At 38.3% G+C, this 22,315-nt stretch overlaps 1 protein-coding gene across 1 annotated transcript in view; it reads right to left on the reverse strand.

Moving 5' to 3' along the window:
• LOC122804269 (aarF domain-containing protein kinase 1-like) overlaps positions 1-22,315 on the reverse strand; it is a 1,777,942-nt gene that overhangs the window by 985,838 nt on the left and 769,789 nt on the right. The window contains exon 3 of the mRNA XM_044074046.1: positions 7,118-7,315. Within this exon, the coding sequence (XP_043929981.1) occupies positions 7,118-7,315 (198 nt within the window). The remainder of the gene's footprint in view (positions 1-7,117; positions 7,316-22,315) is intronic.

A 22,315-nucleotide genomic window follows, 5' to 3' on the forward strand; every position in this document is an offset into this window, starting at 1 on the left:
AAGTTGATTCAGAACTTCTCGTTATATCAAATTTTGAATTAAAATAGTATTTAAAACTTGTCCCTGATTTTGAGCTGCTGTATCCCCATTGTTTGTGGCTTTGTCCAGAATTTTTCAGCAAAGAAGTTGACAGATATACTTGCTATGGAAATACTCTACAACCTCTATGTATTTATGAATACTGTACATTATTCTGAATGCATGTTAGTTCTCCGCAGGTGATATGAAACATATAAATTAACCTTGTGGTCAAAAGTTTATCTGAAAAAACTGGGTGAAGACATTCAGAAGGGAAAGGAAGAAAAAAATGCTGAATACAGTGCTAGTTAAGTAGCTACATCCAACCTTATTTTTTTAAATATTTTTTGGGGTCCCTATGAAGCAGACCTTCAAGTACCACTGTTTTCTCACTTCGATTTGGAACACCAGGAGTCACTCCCAACTCCTCCGGACCTAATCCAACTCCCCGCCTTGCATGACAGAAGAATGAGTAGTGTCATACTCACAGCCATACCGATTTTATGTATTTTTTAATAGCTCCTATTCATTTCCCCACCCCAGTGCCTAATATGCAGTGACATAACACTATTATGCCTGAGCTCATCTGTCAGTGCATGTCCCTGGTATTTTAAGCATGGAATGTATACCCCCCCAACCAAGGCTACCATCCCCACTTCTGACCTCTACCCTTTCCATGGATATGAAAACCAGTGAATTAAATTGACACAAGCCTCTTTTCAGAAGTGAAACAGGAGCACAGTGTGATTAAGTGACTTGCCTAGACACAGGTTCACTTCACTATCGAATTTCAGTTTCTCTAGACTAAAATAGCGAAAGCCCAGTTCCGCGAAAGACCACATAACTGAATCTGGAAATGTCAACTCACCTGTTGTGGTGGTGCGCTGTGTTAATGGATAGCTGGAGATTCAGACAAGTGCTTATATTTTAATGGTTTTGGGTAGGGATTTTAGTGTATGTCAGTGTGTTGGGAAGGTGTAGGTGTAGGTTACAGTATGTAGGTAAGAGTGTGAGTGTATAAGTGTTGAGAATGGTGGTGTTTGTGCATATGTGATGTGTGTTTGTGCGAAGGGAATGTAGATTGTGTAGTGGTGGGTTTCGTGTCTTTGTCTTTTTAGTCCAACCTCGGAGTTAGTATATATAAGTAGCAGGGGTGTGGGGGGGCACAGCCCCCCCGCATGGGGGGTGCAGGGGGCCCCTTGCTTATATGTAGAGTAGGTTCATGTATTTGTGTTGCTGTGTTTTTGTGTGTTTTGTTTGTTTGTTGTAGTATGAGGAGGAAGGTGTATATGTGTTTGTTTGTTTGGTGTAGGGTGTGTTTAAAAGCCGCAATTTTGAATTTCGCGCTTTTGGGGTTTCGGTATTTTGATTTTTCGGCTTTATAGTCTCAAGATACTAAAATTCGATATTTCAGTATTTCGAGATTATAAAGTGAATCCCTACACTCACGTAGTAGGCAAACTGAGGCTAAGGGGATGAAACAATGCACCACAGGATAAAGCTCACTAGCTCATTTTTTTCTTTCCAGCCTTCAAGTAAAAAGCATCAAAACTCATCTGTGTCTCAACGTGATGTAGTTTACAATGGGCTACTTCCACAAAGACAAGACAGTATGAGCTCTGGCAGCACCAGATGAAGCCCAACAGCAGCTAACAGCTCCAACCCCCTGTAATTAATAGCCATGCAACTTAATAAGGGAATGGCTTAGAACTTGTAAAGTGTGCTTAATAAAGATGACAATGAGCCTCATCTGAATATTTCCATTTTATAGGTCTAGTAGTTACTTATTTCCCAAATCTCTTAGAGAATTCTGCCCAGATAAAACCTGCGTCTTGACATTTTAGTGTCTTCAGATGGGATATATCAGCATTTGCTTCTTCCTTGGTGACAGAGGCCTCGGTGACTTCAGTGACATTTTTCAATAACTTTATGTCTGATGTCAATTTCACGCTATCCATTAGTACAGCCTATAATGTGCCAAATAATGTTGCAGACAATATTCCTTAAATGTCTGCTTTATCCACAGGTGTTACAGACACATTTCCCTGCACTCAGCCAGTCTATATTTCTAATATCTGTCTCCTCAATCAGGCTTCTATTTTTGCCCATATGGCCTTCTTCTAAAAGGCAGAATTTCTGCTAGGTACTCTCTAACTACATTATTAGTGTTTGTAAGGATATGCAAGTAAATCCTTTTCTGCTTTATTTCTAAGTTCTGTAGATCATCTTAAATACTTGTTCCAGCCCTCGTGGTTTCTTTATTGCACAGGTATCTCTTTCAGTTAAATAAAAAAACAAAATAGCATCCCACTTCACTGCTGGTACCATACCTAGAACATGCATTTCAAAAGGATTACACTCACAGAAGCCCACTATCAGCTAAATCACAGTTTTAAACTGCTATCAACACATCAGTTAAATTAGTATATATTCTGAGGCAATGTCTCTCATACCTTCAAAAGACCAAAGCTGAGGACACTGCACCTTATGGAAAGTAAGCTTGCTTCCACAGCAGTAACAAATGTAATATATTAAGTGTGTATTATGGCAGACTAGGCCAAAGCAAAACAGTCAGGCATCAGACATTTTTATCCTGATGTGGATGACTCCATCCCAAAAGCACATCAAAAAGTACTGAAATATTTACTGTTATAAAACTGTACTTAATGTGGCTCATTTCAATGTTTCTGAGAGATGAACAGGAAGCCAAACATTAAATGAATTCTTCCAGTGGAGGAGGGTACATCTTTCAGCTCCAAGAAATTGTGTAACTTGCAGCAAATTTTCATATAAATGTGTCTGTCTTCCACAGGATGGTGTATCTATTTCCTCCCGAGTTCAAACTCTGTATTGCCAAGTACAAAGCTGCATGATACACAAATACTTAATTAAGTCTCTTAGCCCCTAAAATCTAAACAGGCACAATCCAGTATCTGCATGCAAACACTATGACTCCTTTATACAGCAGGGGACATGCTCTGACTCCTGCATACAGTATCTTACAGATGTTACTGGGGCAGACTCTGACCCAAACATATCAAAGGGGTACAAACCAATCCCTGTATATTATGATGACACACTACAACTCTGGCATATTACAGGACACACACTGATGCTTTAATATCATGCGGCACACCATGACTCCTTCATATCATGGGGTAGACTCTGATCTGTGTATATTATATAGTAACACTTTATACTTTAGAGGCAAATTCTTGTCCTTAGACATTATCTCTGTCTCTACAATACAAGAAAAATTATGAAGCAGGTACATTAAAATGGCTTACTCTGACCCTGTAAATTAAAAGGACGTGCTTTGGTTTCCATATCATGGGGGATAGCAAGCTCCAAGCTCTGTGCATAACATCCACACTCTGGTGCACAGGGTCATAATCTTATCCATGTACGTTACAGAGGCACATTCTGCTCAATGTATACTGCACTGAAAAGATCTTATCACTGTAAATTTTCCCAGGCACAATCTGACACCACACATAGCAAGTTACTCCAACAGAAAGTCTTTTGGACCATTTGAGTCACTCAAAATAGGCTATGTACCATGGGAATGGAGGACTGCAATGGTTATCCCTCTTCACAAGGGTGATCCATCAACTGACCATGGAAGCTACCGACCTGTGTCTAGTCTTATATCCAAAGCCATGGAACAAATTATCAGGGAGATGATCAACAAAGGCAATGGCAACCTACAGGCACTGGACCCATCCCAGTTTGGCTTTGTCAAAGCAAAGTATTGTCTATTTAACCTGATAGATTTCTTTGAGAGGGTCACCAAAGCAATGGGTGAATAGAAAATGGTGCATACTGCTGATCGTGACCTGGCTAAAATATCTGATACAATAACCTACTCAGGTATTGTTGACAAACTCACTAAAGCAGGTATAAATCCCTATGTAGCCCACTGGATTGCGAGATGGCTCACAGATAGGACCCATGAAGTCAGGATTGATGAGTCCACCTCCTCCAAAAGACTGGCACCAGCGGAGTACCTCAGGGCAATGTGCTTGGCATCTATTTCTCAGAAGTCAAGGCAAATGTCAAGGGTCTCTTGCTCACTAAGCTTGTAGATGTCTGCAAATTGGGAGCTACCATTCCCCCACAACCCTAGTATGCTGCAAGAGCATCTAACACATACAAATGACTGGTGCCAAAACCACAGATTACAAATAAATGCCAGGAAGTGCATTATAATGCCTTTCAGGAAAACATCCACTCATGTTAATCACTACATCAAAAACAATCTCCTAAGAGTTGACCCAGTAGTTAGGTATCTGGGAACATATGTAGACAGTAATCTGGCCTTTGACCAACACGTAGCCAAGTCAGTAAGAAAATCTTTCTATGTTGCCCAACTTATAAGGTAGTGTATGGTATCCAAGTCAAAGGAAGTTATAGTACCACTTTATTTGGGCCTTATCCGACCCATCATTGAGTACAATGTCCCCTTTGGCATGAACCTGACCAGGCATATGCAACAGTTGGAATGCACACAAATGTTCTTCAGCAAGAGAATCAAGGGTATAAACATATTGTCCTACACAGATCGCTTTAAGGCCCTATCTCCATACTCAGTCTCCTACAGATTACTGAGAGGCGATCTATGCCTCGCATATAAGGCATCCTGACCTGATAGATCTTCTGCCCATCTGCAAAACAAACAGCACCAAATATACTTGATTCAAGGCTTTGAACTTTGCTTGAGAGATAAACATAACATGCTGGAGAGATAGATATGTGTCTCAAAGGATCCGCATGCTTTGGAACAGGCTTCCCATCCATGTGGAGCAGAGTCCATCTCTAACCCTATTCAAAAAAAAACCTTGCCATTGAATGGGAAATTTCAAATTCAACCCCCAGTCTGACCCTCATGTCTTTGATGGACAGAGGCTGACAGTAAGTATTTCCTAACTAACATAACCCTCCCCACAAAACCTTTAGCAACCTCTTACTAACACACCCCTCCATACAGCCACCCAAGTTACATGAGGACACAATTAAAATAGGTTGGGTTACACAGTTAAACTTATAAAGACCCTTGTGGTCTGTAGCCTAGTAAGTACCTATAAACCTATGTACACTGCCTGGCAAAGACCCAGAGCCTAACAGCTGTTGCATGAAGGTTTATAAAATGTCACTTAAGAAACTAGACCCATGGCTGCCGGATTGGTATTATCAGGTGGCAAAAGAATGCAAGATTATGGCATTCCTTAATTACATTACTGTGGTCTCATTACATAAATTCTCTTACATCTTCCACTTCCAGTTCCCCATGCTGATTTTCAGAATCTATCACAATTTTAAGGGTTTGTCATTTGGCCTTTATTAAAATAAGTTTACACAAGCAATCTATGTCATTTTAACAAACAAGATAAGGAACAACTGCTGGGTTAAGGATGCTCTTTCTTCTTAATGTCAGCTAGAGATTTGGGTATTAAAAATTATAGCTGCTCTGTTGGCCAGCATTTCATTTTCTGGATACAGGAAATCTCCCTCTCATACAACTGCTTTACCTAGACAGCCTAATGAAGTTGGTCTGTGAATTCATATGAGAAGGTGAGTGTTGAGATTCAGCTAGTAATAATAATAATAACAACAACAATAATAATAATAATATTTGTTAACCAAGTAAGCTCACTATAAGCAAACCCCTTTTCAGTGGTGTCCTGGGACCACTGTCTGGTTAAGTGACTTGCTTACAGTCATGCAGTATGGAAATGGAGGCTATGAGCATCAAACCCATAACTGCTGAAGGTGTAGGTCTTTCAGCATGTAGCCTTAAACCTCTGCACCAAATTGCCAGAAGCAGAAGTGACATGCGGAAATAATACATCACCATTTTAGGCACCTTCTAATGGAAGATCCTTGACCACGAGGCCAAAAAAGTTAGAAAACAAGCTAAAGGAGAACAGGAGGGATTTGGTTGTCAATCTTCTACCGGTCAGTAGAAGTAAGTGGACTGACTCACTGAGACTGTGTAGTGGAAACACTGGATATAGTTCCATCTGTAAAGATAGTCACTCAATGGCCTGTAGTCAGAGTTTGATCAGCTGATCTAGGTGGTGCAAAAAAAAAGTACAGGCATCAAGGATGCAACCATCAAAACAGCAGATTTCATTTCAGGTATCTATAACAGACCTATCAAAAACTTCTAAAAATTATGCCTACAGTAACGAAAGAGAGAAGACAAGCTCACAAAAGTGCACCCCCACCCCCCACCAGTGTGTAAGATATAAGGCAACATTTAACATAAAATGTAAGGAGAAACAGATGATTACTTATCTGGTTGTCTGGGGTAGTAACCTGTTACTTTAAAAGAAATCTAAGATCCTGTACACTGAGCTGCCTTGAAATACACTACAGTGGCAAATGTAGAGGAAGGCTAAGCACATTTCTAAAAGAGTGCATGCTTTTGGAATTTCTGAAGTCAAGTGGATGAGAAGATCCTTTGTCTGGCTAAAGCTGGTATCATAATACCAGTGACACTGCTAAACCTGACCCAAAGAGTTAACAGAAAAGGCAAACAAACTATTGCAAGTGTGCAGAAACAAAAGCTGACTATGTACAATGATCTAGTCTTGAGGGTGACAACATGCCTACAGTCTGAAGGTAGGAATTTATGTTCTGAGTTCTAGGCTATTCCAATGAATATCTGATTGTTCCTCCTTCAATTCTCCATGGCATCTTAATACGACCCATGAAGAGAGGAACTGGTTTGCACAACCACAGTTGGATACAGTTGGAGGATGAGCTTGCTAAACAGAAACTCAAGCACTTAAATTCTACTGATATACATACATTGCTGCTACAATGACAGAAGTAAAGGGAAGAGATTTTACCTGCCTGCTGTGTTAAAAGCAAACACAGACAAGGGAAAATGTTTTGGTGTGACTTCTTACTTTTCTCTGTAAGGATTCAAGTTAAGCTCCCCTGAGTCAAGTAAAACCTTGTATACGAATTCCATGCCTACTTTAATAACATATGTGAACAAATGTTTTTTAGTATATGCAAGAATTATGTTCTTTTATTATTATAAAAACAGTAACACAAGTTCAACTAGAACAAAAAAATTGTCATTTTGTACCTCTGTCTTTGTAACTGGAGTCTGACTAATGCCTTTAGTGACTGAATCCCAGGATCTGGCTGTCAGCATACAAGCGAAAAGTGGGAACAATTCTCCTGCACCAAGACTTTGACTATACTTCTTAATTCCCTTCATGTCAGCCTTGAGAAGAGCTTGCCACAAGGAGCAGTAATCCATACGAAATTCAGTTGACAAAGTCTATAAAAAGTTTTAAAAAAATTACTCAGTGCATACATTGAATACACAACACAATATTTTAGGGTACAATTTAAAAAATGACATATAATTAAAGTTGTTCACACAGCTGAGAACACATGGCAGAAACACCTAAATTCATTAGATAACATGCTGCAAGCAGGAAATGCTGTGGAAAAACAGAGCTCTGAAAGTACTTCTTCCCATCAAATATGACCCTGTGACAATGCAGAGTGCTTGACATGTTCACTGTCTTTGCCTGCAAACCATGCTATGGCTCACAGACATGCCCTTTTTCCGTTTATCAGAAAATACCTCACAGTGTCTTTATAGAAGCAAGATGAAAAAGTTAATTACTTTCAAGTTTACTTGTCTAGAAGCTTAAAAATGAGCAGATTCTTCATGAGATTTCTGAGTACTAACATCACATATACTATGACTGCCTGACATATTACTTAATCCTTTCTCATATGTCTTTGTGATCCTGGAGTTAGTATATCAAAAGTTCAGTTTTCTCTGGCTGCATTGCCAATTCTAAAGTATCTGGTGGAGAGAAAGACACTAAAACAGGAATGTAGTACCAACTGACTTTGGAAACTTAATAATGTTACAGCAAACATACAAGTTTGCAGGTCATATACAAGTGTGCAGATGAAATCTGCACACTTTAGTCAAACTTTGATTCTTACATCTCTGCACAGTTTGCTTGGGCAATTCATAGGCCGTATATGTATGTGTATGTGTATATATATATATATATATATATATATATATATATATATATATATATATATATATTTTTTTTTTATATATATTTCAACGTGCACACTTGTGCAGTATATGACTATGAGTACTACCCACTGCTTCACTCTTGTTAATAAACTAAATAATTATACTCGTAAATGATACTGTGCAGCAGAGTGATCTAGCCATTTAGTGGCAGATGCCAGCAGTCTGCCACTCTTCAGCAACAAACACTCACAAATGCATTAATAAATAAGCAAGAAGTGACCAACTAGCACCTATTTAAAATGAAAAAAGTAAAAATACTCTATTTAGAAAAGAATGACGTAAGCAATACAGTAAATTCTTAAATATAAAGAGATATAATGAACTGCATAACAGACCAAAAACAATCCTTTTGAACAAATTGCAATAAAGAAAAAAAATTGTCTACAACTTTTCTTCGATCTCTTACTAAAGGAATTATTGAGGACTAAACATATTAGATGGACTGTCAAAAATTATTCCAGACACAAACTTGCATCGGCACTCACAAATCATCAGCTGCAGAGTAGTTCTTAATTCCTTCTATTCTGATCTTCTCGGCTTGTGTTTTATACACACACACATATCTTATCGTCATATAAAAACCACAGAAGTTATCAAACAGATTGCATTTACACATTAATGAGCTTGTTTACATGCTCTTGGTTTAGCTCTCCCTTTGAGGAATCTTCTAACTGCATTTTTACAGAATTAGCTTCCTGGCTTAAGAAATGTCCCAGATCTTGTAATTACTGGGCAAATCACCTTAACAGTGTAAGTGAATGGAACATACCCCTTATGCTGTTGCACAAAAAGAATCTGCAGTAATGCATTTCATTTACCAATGTACATACATCAAATGAAATGCAGATCAACAAAGATACCTTATCCCTCTCTCTCTTTATATGTATATGTGTAGGTATAAACACACGTGCGCGCGCGCGCGTGTGTGTGTGTGTACAATATAAAACAGTTTTAGATAGAAATATAGTATTGGGTACACTTCACAGAAAAAATAAACAATCACTTGTAAATATCACAGTGTAAAGGACACTACTGAGAGCTCTGCTTGAACAAATTCACAACATCCACATTTCTGTCAGCAGATCACAGGATTTCATGTGCAACTCTAAAAATGTCCAGAGTCCATATCTGTCATCACAGAGAGTTATGACTGATGCCTTGAAAGAGCTCTACAAGTCAGAATTACCATATTCTGTTTATGTAACATACTTATAGATGTTATTCACTTTCTGAAGTTACAACAATTTACATGCTGTTTGTAAGCTGTTTCCTGATTTTGGGTATTATTGGCATGACTTGTGTAGAAACTCTAATGCAATTCATGATATATTTTTTTCTTGCTAACTTTTACATAAATGTGTGTGTATGCGCGTATATATAGTGTGGGTCTGGGTTTATATATAGTTTGGGCATGTGTGTGTGTGTGTGTGTACAGTACATATATTTATATATAGTGTATGCATGTGTGTGTATAGTATATATACCACATATAAATGATTGTTCTGCATTAGTACGAGAATTTAGTACACTTAAACAGAAATCAGGAAAACAACCAGATTCCACAAACCCATCAAAATTAATAACATCACTATTTTTGCATTCACAGAAAAAAGTAATAAGTTTACAACCTTTTCATACAACTGCAAAACATACATATGGCAAATTCTGCAGCAGGTTTTACCAGACATAGGTGCAACTCACATTTCTCTTACATCCTAACACCTCTCTCTTCCCAATGATGGTTACTAAAGTTGGTCAAGTTCTTTATATTGTACTAAACCTTTGAAGAAACTGCAGGTGAATATTGCTATGACCTAGTTCTCTTAATCTTTGCATAAAGCCTGGACCAAGGAAAATGCATCATAAAAACTTTTGTTAACTCCGCCAACAGCACCCCTTTGTGGTTGACTGACTTAAGATAAAAACTAATTACGCACATTATAACAAACATAAGGAAAATCGTTTCTGAACATGGAGAGGTATGTTGTTGTTCCTCCATAAAGCTTAACTAACCCTTACTGAGAAAAATAAGTAACATGAGATGATATAATTGTCAGTTTCCCTATGAAAAGCATGTTAAAACAGAGTATTATCAATCAGCAAGCATTGTATTAGGAATCTGAAATGCTTAACCTGTATCATAAATCCTTTATTTGTGTTTTTGCCTTTGTTTGTTTTATTGTATACTATATTTAATGTTTTAGCTTAACAGTCATTAGTTTTCCAAATTAAAAGAAACATATTTTAATGTTGCAAGTAATACAAGGTCATACTTTTCATGCCAAGTGTGACACTAATAAAAATCACAACAACATGGCAACAATAGTTGTAAACTGATCAGCCACCTAGAGGTAGCATTCTATATATCAAAACTGTGCAAGAAGGCGTTATGGCAACATTTTTTTAAAGTTGAAACCCCACACACACACACACACACCAAACTCTGTCAACAAGTGGTACAAGTACTCTAATGCAAAATTATGACATTGTGAAAATAGACAAGGGATCAAGAATACACGAAAGGCTGTATATTCCAAAGATATGAAATTAGAAGTTGTTACAGTCAAGTTACAAGATCATGCTATCATCACATCAGATGAGGAAGCAGGTAGCAAAACTTGGTTCAAATAGAAGTATGCACACTGCTGGACAGCATGTCATAATGGCTGGTATATTTAAGTTTACTGAAGGAGGTACAGTTCAGTTTCAGTTTATTTTTTAGGAAATGGAGTGTCAGGACATTTCCAGCAGCTGAGGACCGATAGTAGACGTGGAGCAGAGGATATAGACTTATTTGGTGACCCTAACTGAGTTCTGACAAAAAGAGACAAATAAATCACTCCTAGTTTGGTTGAAAAGCCTAAAACTGAATCAGTCTGATTGTACTTTTATTTTTTTTTTAAACAAGAAACTTCTTTATTAAATTACCACACATGACATAAGCAATCACACATTTCTATAAATGAAAACAAATCACATTAACATAATTTTAGTTGCAAACATTATACATCACAAACCATGCTGACATAATTGTAATTGCAAACATTATGTATCACTTATAATACATCCAGTAATTGCCAGTCAAACATTACATAGCTCATTCAAATCCTGCTTTCTTTTAAACCTCATTTCTCATCTGCATGTACTGTTCCCAAACTTCCCATTTTTTTCCGGTGTAATGTGCTCCTACCATTTACTAATGATCCCAGTTCCAGTTGTTTTCTCTCTCTTACTATATTCACTGTTTCTAGTAAAGGTGATTTAGACTTTGATTTCCATTTTCTAGTATTACTTTTTTGACAGCCACCATAATTAGACTCAGCAAGGCCTTACTATGTCTAGACAATTACGATTCTGTATCATAGCTGAAATAAACAATTTCCTTAGATTCACCAGTGTGCTCACAGTGCATCTCTGACAGAGCAGTCTATAGGAAATCTTTAAAGTCTGCCAACTGATTACACTCCCAGAAAAATATGTATAAAAATACCTATGTAAATACTTCCAAGCAAATATCCTAAATCTTATAGACTTTGTTGCATATTTGGGAGACATATATCCACCAATTGTTTCTTTGTGAATTGCTTATCCAATCTCTCTTCCCAAATCCTTTCTAACCTACTCTGATTGATTCTTACAGTTATCATACAATATTTTGTATGCTTTACTAATTATTCCATTTTTAATAGCAGCTTCAGTTCTAGACTCTACTAAAAACCCTACCAGTGCTGGTCCTTTACTGAGGATCTCCCTATTTCATTCTCTCTGCCTATACTCTAGGATCAGTCCTTGATAGGAAAAGCAATCTCTATCCTGCAGTCCAAATAAATTCTTGGCCTATTCCCATTCTATTACCTTTCCCTCTCTAATTATTTGCTCCCAATACCTTGGTCCTTTTCCCAGTTTTCTCCAATACATTCCAGCCACCTCTTGCTTACTGACTGTATCCCAAATTGCAGTCATCCCTATCAGCAGAACCTCCTTTCTCCATTCCCTTGTGGGCTTAGTTCCTAGAATACTTTCTGCTACTTTATGAATATAGTATTCTGCATGGTTATTGTTATTCTCCTTAAGGATCTGCATCCAAAATTTAAGTCTCTCCTTGCTTCTTAAACTTCCCCCATGTTTCATCATCATCGCTTTCCACTATGAATTATAGGTTTCTGCTTGTGCTATGTATAGGAGCCTTAACTGTGTAGCTCTGAAATACCCTTTCAAAGCCAGTAATCCCAAACTGCCTTCTTCAACTGGAAGAATCAGCATATCCCACTTGACTCTTGCTGTCTTCCCCTCCCATATAAAACGAGTCAGCTTTTTTATTAATTGCTATCCACAACTTCTCTGATTGATAAAAATATGCCTGACCTGTGTATAAAATTAAAGGGACTAAAAACATGTTAACTGCTTGTATCTTGTTATCCATATGCATATAACAGAGCTTCCAATTTCTCAATTTTTGTATTATCTTTTATCACTTCCCACATTTCCTTAGTTGCCACACCAGAATCATTTTTAGTCCATACTCTTAATGTACTTCATTTTATCATCCGCGCATTAATATGTTTATTGCTGAATCAAATCATGAATGGGAAAATAATTTACAGCTATTACCTTTGTTTTAGCTTTATAATTTTGTATCCCGAGCGGATTTAAAATTGTGTCAAAATGTTGCACAACACTAAAATGTCCTTTTCTGGTTTTATCAGGTATAAAAAATATCATTGGCAAATACAGCGATCTTTTCTTGACCACCATATCAATTATATACTTGAATTTCAAAGTCTCTTATTTTCTTTCCCAATGCTTCTAAATATAGGGCAAATAACAAAGGGGAAAGAGGACATCCCTGCCTGGTTCCTCTCTTCAAACAGAAATTATCAGAGAGGAACCCACCAACATTAATTTTCACTTCCGATCCCTCATATATCCTCATAATGACCTTATAATTTTATCAGGGAATACAACACGTCCCTGCTGGACATGGTAAAGAAGCCGGTGCCTCTGTTTAAACTGTCAAAGACCTGCTTAACCTACCCTCTGAAAGAATTACCTCTGCAGTTTCAAGGGAATTAAAACCAAACTTCCCTGTCATCTGCCCTACGTAGAAAATAAATTTCAGCCTGCTGGACATGGTAAAGAAGCCAGTGCCTCTGTTTAAACTGCCAAGGACCTGCTTAGCCTACCCCCTGAAACAATTACCTCTGCAGTATCAAGGGAATTAAAACCAAACTTCCCTGTCCTCTGCCCTATGCAGAAAATAAGTTCCACCCTTCTGGACGTGATAAAGAAGGTGGCGCCTCTGTTTAAACTGCCAACAACCTGCTTAACCTACCCCCTGAAAGAACTGCCTCTGCAGTTTCAAGGGAATTAAAACCAAACCTCCCTGTCCTCTGCCCTATGCAGAAAATAAATTCCACCCTGTTGGACATGGTAAAGAAGCTGGCACCTCTGTTTAAACTGCCAAGGACCTGCTTAACCTCCCCCCTGAAAGAATTACCTCTGCAGTTTCAAGGGAATTAAAACCAAACGTCCCTGTCCTCTGCCCTATGCAGAAAATAAATTCCACCCTGCTGGATGTGGTAAAGAAGCTGGTACCTCTGTTTAAACTGCAAAGGACCTGCTTAACCTACCCTCTGAAAGAATTACCTCTGCAGTTTCAAGGCAATTAAAACCAAAGTATATATGAATACTGTTGAGTTTTGCTAAACTTAGAAGCTAGTCTCACACCCCTGCTAGGTGGTTAGAACTCGCTCTCTATCAGGTACTGCAGCAGCCACTCACCCCTTTCTCTGTACCCACTTATCTAGTCTTCTATGGCCTTCTCCTAGCCATGATAAAAACACATTTCATACGCTTTCCAGCCCCGGGTTCTACAAGGAACTTTGCTGTACTTGCAAGGTTTGACCACTAGTGGTGGCCTGACTCCACTATCCCCTGCCTTAAGAGCAGCTCCCAATCAAATATCCAGTGTAATTCCTCATTACTACTACTTTCTACCCCTCTCCCCTACGACCATATCTGCTTCCCCACCTCTAGGCCTTACAGCCTATAATCTCTCTCTGTGCACTCTGGCAACTTGACCAGCTATCTACTCTGCTGATTGTTCCCAACCCAACTTGTCCTGAAGTCAGCCTTCATTTACCTCTACCCACTCCATTCGCCCTGCAGGCTCACTCTACTCCCCTACCCTGCCCTCTATTCCCACCCACCCCCAGTACTCCTACATTTATACTCACCTAACCACACCCCCTCATTAACTGCCACCCCCACACACCAGAAACAACCATCTACAACATATCATGTCTTTACACCCAACCACTCCTCCCAATCCATCACTTTCCCACAATTCACTCTCTTTCACCTCCCCACCTACACACTCTAACACAAATGCTATTTACCCCACATTGCCTCCATAAACTCCCATCTTACCACCAAAACTTAAACCTCTTTATTACCTCATACCCCCACTTGTAATACTTTATCTTCTCACTGCCTATGAATACCACTACCTACCTAGCTATCAGTATCCTATTTCCAGCACCACCACTATAAACCAACCACACTACTCCACTCCAAGACTACCCCACCTCTTTTCTAATTCTACTAATCCTAAACCGCTTCATTTCATACTAAATATACTAAATACTATCAACAACTCTTACTAAAAATCCACAAACCTGAAAGGAGGTCACTACCTAACCTCATAGCCGATGGTGACATCCACCCTAACCCAGGCCCAAACTCATCTGATACCACCAACTCCACAAACAGCACTCTCACTAACCTACGGAGCTCATATAATGCCCCTAATTCATTACTGGTCTGTCACCTAAACATCAGAAGTATAAATAAGAAAGTTCACTATCTGCATGCCCTCCTGGACATACACTCCCCTGACCTACTATGCCTTACAGAAACCTGGCTCAAACCCATTATCCCTGATAATGAGATTATACCCCCCAACTACAATATAATAAAACTTGACCACATCTCTAGGAAAGGTGGTGGAGTAGCCATCATGTATAAATCCACTCTAGAAGTATCCACATTTAGTACCCCACAAGGCCAGTTAGGGTTGCCAACTGTCCAGAATTTTTCAGGACTGTCCTAAATTAAGGTACACTGTCCGGAAAATGGAAAGGACACCATATTGTCCTGAAAAAATGGCAGGAGATTAATTTTCTTTTAATTTAAAAACAAAATGACTTTGCATCCAGTCGCACACAGACGCAGAAGACAAAAACAGTCTTCTGCATCTGTGTGACTGGTTGTTTACGTCTGTGTTTGGAATTTCAGTTCCTGAACTGTGCAGTAGACCATGAACGGACATGTTTCAAATATGGTTCAGGTACTTAATAAAAGTGCAGTTTTACCTACTCGTTCCACAGTCTGTTTGCATATATAGAGGAAGCAGAATGTGGAATTCCTAGCTATACAGTAATATTTCAAAGAACTGTTAAAGGATATTAAGTAGCTATGTTGGTGGCTAAAGTTGCATGCAATAAAGATACTTGGTCTGAATGACTCCATGAATATTAAATGTATTTTGAAACAGAAGGTTACTAAATTATGAAATTGTTTTTATTTATGATGCTGTTTTACTCATCTTTTCACGAAGTTGTTGTGTCTTTTGGCTTTTTTCGGTTAGGGGTCGCCACAGTGGATCACCTGTCTGCTCATGATTGGCAGTGGAGTTTTACAGTGTCGAGTTGCCAACCCAGCGCCCAACCTTCCACAGAAAGCATAGACATGCACACACTCACACCTAGGGCCAGTTTAGAGTGTCCAATCCACCTACAGCATGTCTTTGGGATGTGGGAGGAAACCGGAGCACCTGGAGGAAACCCACGCGACCACAGGGAGGACATGCAGACTCTGCACAGAAGGCACCCCAGCTGAGGATCGAACCGGAGAACCTCTTGTTGTAAAGCAGCAACGCTAACCGCTGCACCACCACGGCCGCCCTGCATAGTATTACGCTATTAAGTTTTTTCAATGATGCTGTCATTGCCTAGACTGCATTAAACTAGAGTTCAGCATATTTCTTTACCTGGTCAAATTTTTGTAACGTCTGTTCATTCTTATGTGAACTGCTAAAAGCTAACTAATTGCCTGGCAGACAGCTTCATCATTATACAGATTTTTAACATTTAGGGAGCTGTACAAATGCCTTCAGTCTGTTATTTGTTTTTCAAGGTGAAGGGATTGTTAAGATCTCAGCTGGCACATTGTTTACATAAGATGTCTCCCTTTCTGGATGCTTATTAAGAAATCTAGAAATACATACCTTCCTGCATTAGAAGGGAAGCAAAGCACACAAAAATAAGCTATTTTTCATCACTACTACTGAACCAGAAACTGTGTTGTATTGTAAATACTCAGTAGTGAAAAATATTCCTCTCTAGCAGAGGCTTTTTTGAATTAAATTGTGACAACAGCTGGCAAAAATGCTTGGTATTGGGGCATTTTATCGAAACTAACGCAAATGGAATTGAAAGAATTGCATTATTTGTATTGTGCTGAATCCTGCTAGGTTGTACTTAATTCTTTTGTTTGCTTTGTTTTGTTTGAAATAAACTAAATTGTGTGAGTACTGTGCTTCTCAGAGTTGAATTTCAGAGTGTAGCTAAACAAGATTTTCTCTGGGATGGTGGATTATCTTTTATCTAAACCATCAAGCACTTCTTCAGACTTCAATATTTCTTAGGGACTTAATGAATCTGTTTTCAGTTTGCCATCCATTCCTTATTGCAATATTACCAGCTTACCATTTTTTAATGTAAAATAGGCAATTTATTCTTCAAGGGCAGCAGGCACCGAATTTGTAGATGAGATACTAAAACAAACTTGTTTGCTAGCAGTAACCTTTTCATTAGTTAGAGATCTTTTTAATGTTCTGCAGAGACTGTGCATATTGACTGATACTAGTGGATTGTAATGACAGAAGTTTGAGTGGACTTTTATGGTGGAAATGTTCTCAATTGGGCAGTTTTGTCATTATTGGTTCATATGTTTTGTTTCATTGCTTACTGGAAAAATGTTCAAAACTACACATTTAAAACATGCTCTAATAAGTGCTGCTGTATTATGCAAGGGATATTATTTATTATTTATTTATTGACATTTGTTTACCGGGAAAGTCCTCTGGGCTGAACAGAGCCCATATAATTTGATTATTATATATTATAATTTACTATAATCAGGAAGGTGAGTCAAAGAACATTTGCATGGTCCTAAAATGTGTGCAGGGGCCTATGATTTGAAAACAGCTTAAAGGTAAACTTAATTCACCACTGGTCAGATACATTTTCTTTGAATGCGGGTTTCAATGCTGTTTCAGCGAATGTGTGTTTCAAAGGCAGAAAAGTTTTAATGCTAAGTCTGTTTTCATTGTGAGACTGCATTACTTTGTTTAGCAAATGTCTGTCAGTGTATGTGCTATAAAATTTGAAATAAAAGATTTAAATTAAGTCCAAATCTCTGTAATCACTGTAGAAGTAAAGCAGAAAACAGTATCCAAACTGAGAGCTTTGAACAGTGTTTATGGCAACTGGGAAGAAATGGAGAAATAGCTAAGTAATGGGACACTGGAATGGCTGTGTGGGAAGGGACGGGAGTACCAAAATTGCACGCATTTTGCTTTCACTTACATGTCCAGAATTTTTGACATGAAAAGTTGGCAACCCAACTTATAACTAGTAACTCTGAAACGCTCATCCCAAAAGTCCAGCTTAACAAACACAATTCTGTGAACATAGTGTGTGTCTATATTCCCCCAGGTGACAACATAGACAACTTAGAAGGTACCCTCCAATGGCTATCCACTAACCACCGCCAAGAAACTATTATTCTCGGGGACTTCAATATCAACTGGAAAACCTGTTCATCAAACTACACCACCACGCATATTAACTTACACAGCTTCTCCCAGATTATAACTTCCCCTACCAGAATCAATAAGCCTAACAATAAGGAAAGTATCCTAGACTGGACTTCAATAAACAACGAATGCCAGTTATATAAATCAGGCACCCTACCTGAGGACATGAGTGACCACTTCCTAACCTATATAAACAGAAAAAGGAATGACATGCCTCAGCAAACTACCTTTTAAACCATTAGGAATACAAAGAACTTTGATTTGACTAATTTCCAGGCCAAACATAACTCATGAAAATGGTCCAATTTTAAACTACTTCCCCTTGACGAAGCAGTCTCAGACTTTAATGCTAAATTCCTAGCCATCTTAGACAGGCATGCTCCCAAACGTACAATCAGAACCAAAAACAAAATAGCTCCATGGCTAACCAATGGTACTAGACAAAAACGTATTGCTAGAAATACAGCATGGACCTCCTGATCCACCAAATCCGCACAAGGCCACATCAGATACAAACAACTGAGAAACAAGGCAAAAAAATCCATTATGCTAGACAAACAAAACTACTATTTCAATTTACAGTAAAAGCAACAAAATCAGCCACAAAAATTCTGGTCAGGCCTTAATAAATTGCTCCACCCTATTAAATCCTCAACCCCCACCCCCCTCAACTACCATACATCTACACCCTAAATTTGTTGCAAAGACCTTTAATACTTTCTTTACAGAAATAGTGCAGTCCCTAGTTAATAATCTATCTCCCAACACCTCTAATACTACCACACTCAGGAAAATATACTCCCCTTCAAATTTGATCCTATCCCCACAGCCTTTATTAAGTCCCTACTTAAGAAACTGAAACCCACAACCCTTGCAGCAGACCTTCTTCCTGTAGAATTTCTACAAAAAGCCGGTAATGAAATAGCATACCCTATCTCCATCTTAATCAATCGTACTGTCTACAAATCCTACATCCCCTCCATCTGGAAAATCTCCCACATTATTCCACTTCACAAAGAGAGAAACTCCACTGAACTCTCAAACTACAGACCTATAGCCATCCTATCTCTCCTTGGCCATAATAATGGAAAACTGTTTACATAAGCAAATTCTAACTCACCTTATTCAGAATGCTCTCCTAGCCCCATCCCAGCATGGATTTAGACCTGCCCATAGTACAACTACAGCCCTTCTCTCCTTTTCTCACACAATAAATCAAAACTGTAATCACAACAAGCTCTCTTCAGCTCTCTTTCTTGACCTATCCAAGGCATTCGATATGGTGAATCACCATCTACTCCTAGACACACTAAACTCACTTTGCGTAGACAACCTAGTAATCAACTGGTTCCACTCTTACCTGCATGGCAGACAACAAGCTGTACTATGGAAAGACAATCTATTCCCCCTTCAACCAGTCACACTTGGTGTCCCTCAAGGATCTATATTAGGCCCCTCCTTTTCTCCATATTCATCAACGACCTACCCAAAGTTATCCCAGATGCAACATGTATTCAGTATGCAGATGACTCCACCCTAATCTGCTCTGCCACCACCCTCACAGAACTACAATGCCTATCCCAAATCACCTTCAACAAAGTAGAGGACTGGGTCAATAGTCGCCGTCTCCCACTGAACCCAAATAAAACCAAACTACTACTTCTTTCCCCTACCCATAAGATCACATCACCACTTATTACAATCTCATCCAACAATGGCACCATAATTTCTCCAGAACCTTGCACAAAACTACTTGCTGTAATTATAGATAATAATCTAAAGTATGATGCTCATATAGACAAAACCATAAAAACAGTTAACAAAAAAACCTAGGCTCCTTGAAATGGATTAAACAATTCCTAACCCCATCTGCCAGAACTGCTATAGCGCAAACATCTCCTATCTACCCTTCTCTATGCCTAACCCATCTTCATAAACCTAAGCAAGTCGAACATTAACAAATTTACAAGCTACTATAACAATATAGCTAGATTCGCCACAGGCTCAGCCTACAGAACCCATCACTGTCAAAATCTTCAAACACTAGACTGGCTAGAACTACCCTATCAACTCCAGTATAACCAACTCATAGCTATTCATAAAATCCTCTACCAATCTAACAGTACACCCATTCTGACAATTATCACTCCCTACAGTAACTTAGCATCCCTCCGCTCATCCAACAGAATGCTAGTACAATCTGCCAAAGCCAACAACTCAGCTGGAGAATCATTATTCTCCAACTCTGCTAGTAAAAAATTTTACTCACTCCCCACAGATCTTACTACTACATCCTCCTTAACCCAATTCAAAATATCCCTAAATAAACACCTAAAAACCCATTGGCTATGTCCATGTCTAAGCCTAGACTAACCCAATAAAAGCACAACTCACATAGGAGAAACACCCAATTATAATAACTTCCTGAACCTATAAGTATAATTTTCTAAACCTTTCTCTACCCAGACTACATACACTTCTCAACAGCCATTAAGATATAATTATAAGAATGGGGTCTTGTTATCCTAGCCATTCTAAGGCTGTTTTTACCCTTTTACATGTAATTTCTAACAACTTCCCTTCTTAACTAACCAACCTTTCTCTTGTTTGTCATCCTTAAAATTCAATCTGCGTAAATATGTCATTCTATGAACTTGCAATGCTGTTAAAAGATTTGTGTACATATTTCATTCTATAAACTTACAATGCTGCTAAATTTCAATGTAACCATGACTATATATTGTCACTTATTTTTTTGCACATGTGGAGCTTTTCTCCCCGTGCCTCCGCTGAAAATGGACATGTATCCAGTCGGACTCTCCCGGTTAACAAATGTAAAATAAATAAATGCTACCATTACTCTGCTCATAAATTCCCAGCTTAGTCTGCCCAATGCTTTCTCTGCATCAAGACCCACCAACAACATTGGTATTTTCTTCTATTCAGCTTCCCTCTGAATTATCAATGGTCTGTTAATGTTTTCAGATGTCTGCCTCCCCTCCACAAAATTAGACTGCTCCATGACTATCAATTTTGGCATCACCTTTGCCATTCTTTTAGCCATTATAGGCATAAACCCTTTATAATCATAGTTTAGGATTGAAATAAGCCTTTACGAAGCTGCATCTAATAGGTCTTTGCCGTCATTAGGTATTACAGCCACCACTGCTTTCTTCCAGGAAGTTGGTGCTTCTCCTCCACTTAAAATACTGTTAAATAAAACCTTCCAGATCTTTATCAGTTTTTTCCCTCCTAGCTTCCAAACTTCCACAGGAATACCATATATCCTTGGGGACTTTACTGTTGATTGGTTATACATCACATTTTTCAACAAATCTCCTCCTAACCTAACTATTATTAATTAGTAATTGAGCCTCATCTACCTCTAACTTGGTATATTTAATTCTCCATAAACATTTCCATTTGCACTTTTACTTGGTCTTCATATTTCTCTGCTTTATACAGACCTTCATAAAATTTCCAAAATATTTCTAATACCTCTACAGGATCTCTTGTTATCTTCCTTGTTATAGGCTCCCTAAGCCTGGCGACAACCTTTTCTACTTTCTGTTGCCTGAGTTGTTTCATTAAAAGTTTTTGCTCTCTGGTATTATTATCAAAAACAGTTACTTAACAGCAATCTTTCTAAACTCATACATGTTATTGAGGTAATCCTTTATTTTCTGTTTAGCATTCTGCAGTTGCTCCTCTTCTTGTTCTGTGGGATTCCCCCTATTCTGCAATACTTTAACATTTGTCACTCCCTCTAAATAATTCTTGTTGCTTCTTAACCATATCTCTCTTTCTTTTATGTACATACTATTTTTAAACTCCAGTTTCATTTTATCTCACTCCCTAGCTATATTTTCAGAAGACATTTCTGTTTTCTGTAATAATTCACAAATAATTTCCACTGCCCAGTCCTACTACTGAATTTACATCTTCCATGCCAGATATTTTACTATTTTCAGAAATTTCTTCAAAAATCTGTCCTTCTTTGTTATATTTTCCCTTCTGAGCCTCACAAACATCTTCGCTGAAGCAAATCAAATCCCAGTCCTCACCTATAAGTAATATTCCCCGCTGAAAACTGATTATTTCTCCCAGAATTTTCTTAAGCTCCATAATAGCAGTTTTAGGTAGAATATAAATGCATGCTATTGCAATCTTCCTCCCCTGTAGCCTCTTAGTACTACATATCTAAGATTACCTTTTTTATCCTTTTCTATCAATATTTAGGCTCTTCTTGCAATTAATATAAGTACCCCTGTTTTACTTTGTCCAAGGTATTCTGCTGAATAACTGTCCTGAAAATCTTTCTTTATCAAATT

The sequence above is a fragment of the Protopterus annectens genome, chromosome 6.part0, assembly GCF_019279795.1.
Source record: "Protopterus annectens isolate FY-2018-M chromosome 6.part0, PAN1.0, whole genome shotgun sequence".
NCBI classification, from domain to species: domain Eukaryota; kingdom Metazoa; phylum Chordata; order Ceratodontiformes; family Protopteridae; genus Protopterus; species Protopterus annectens.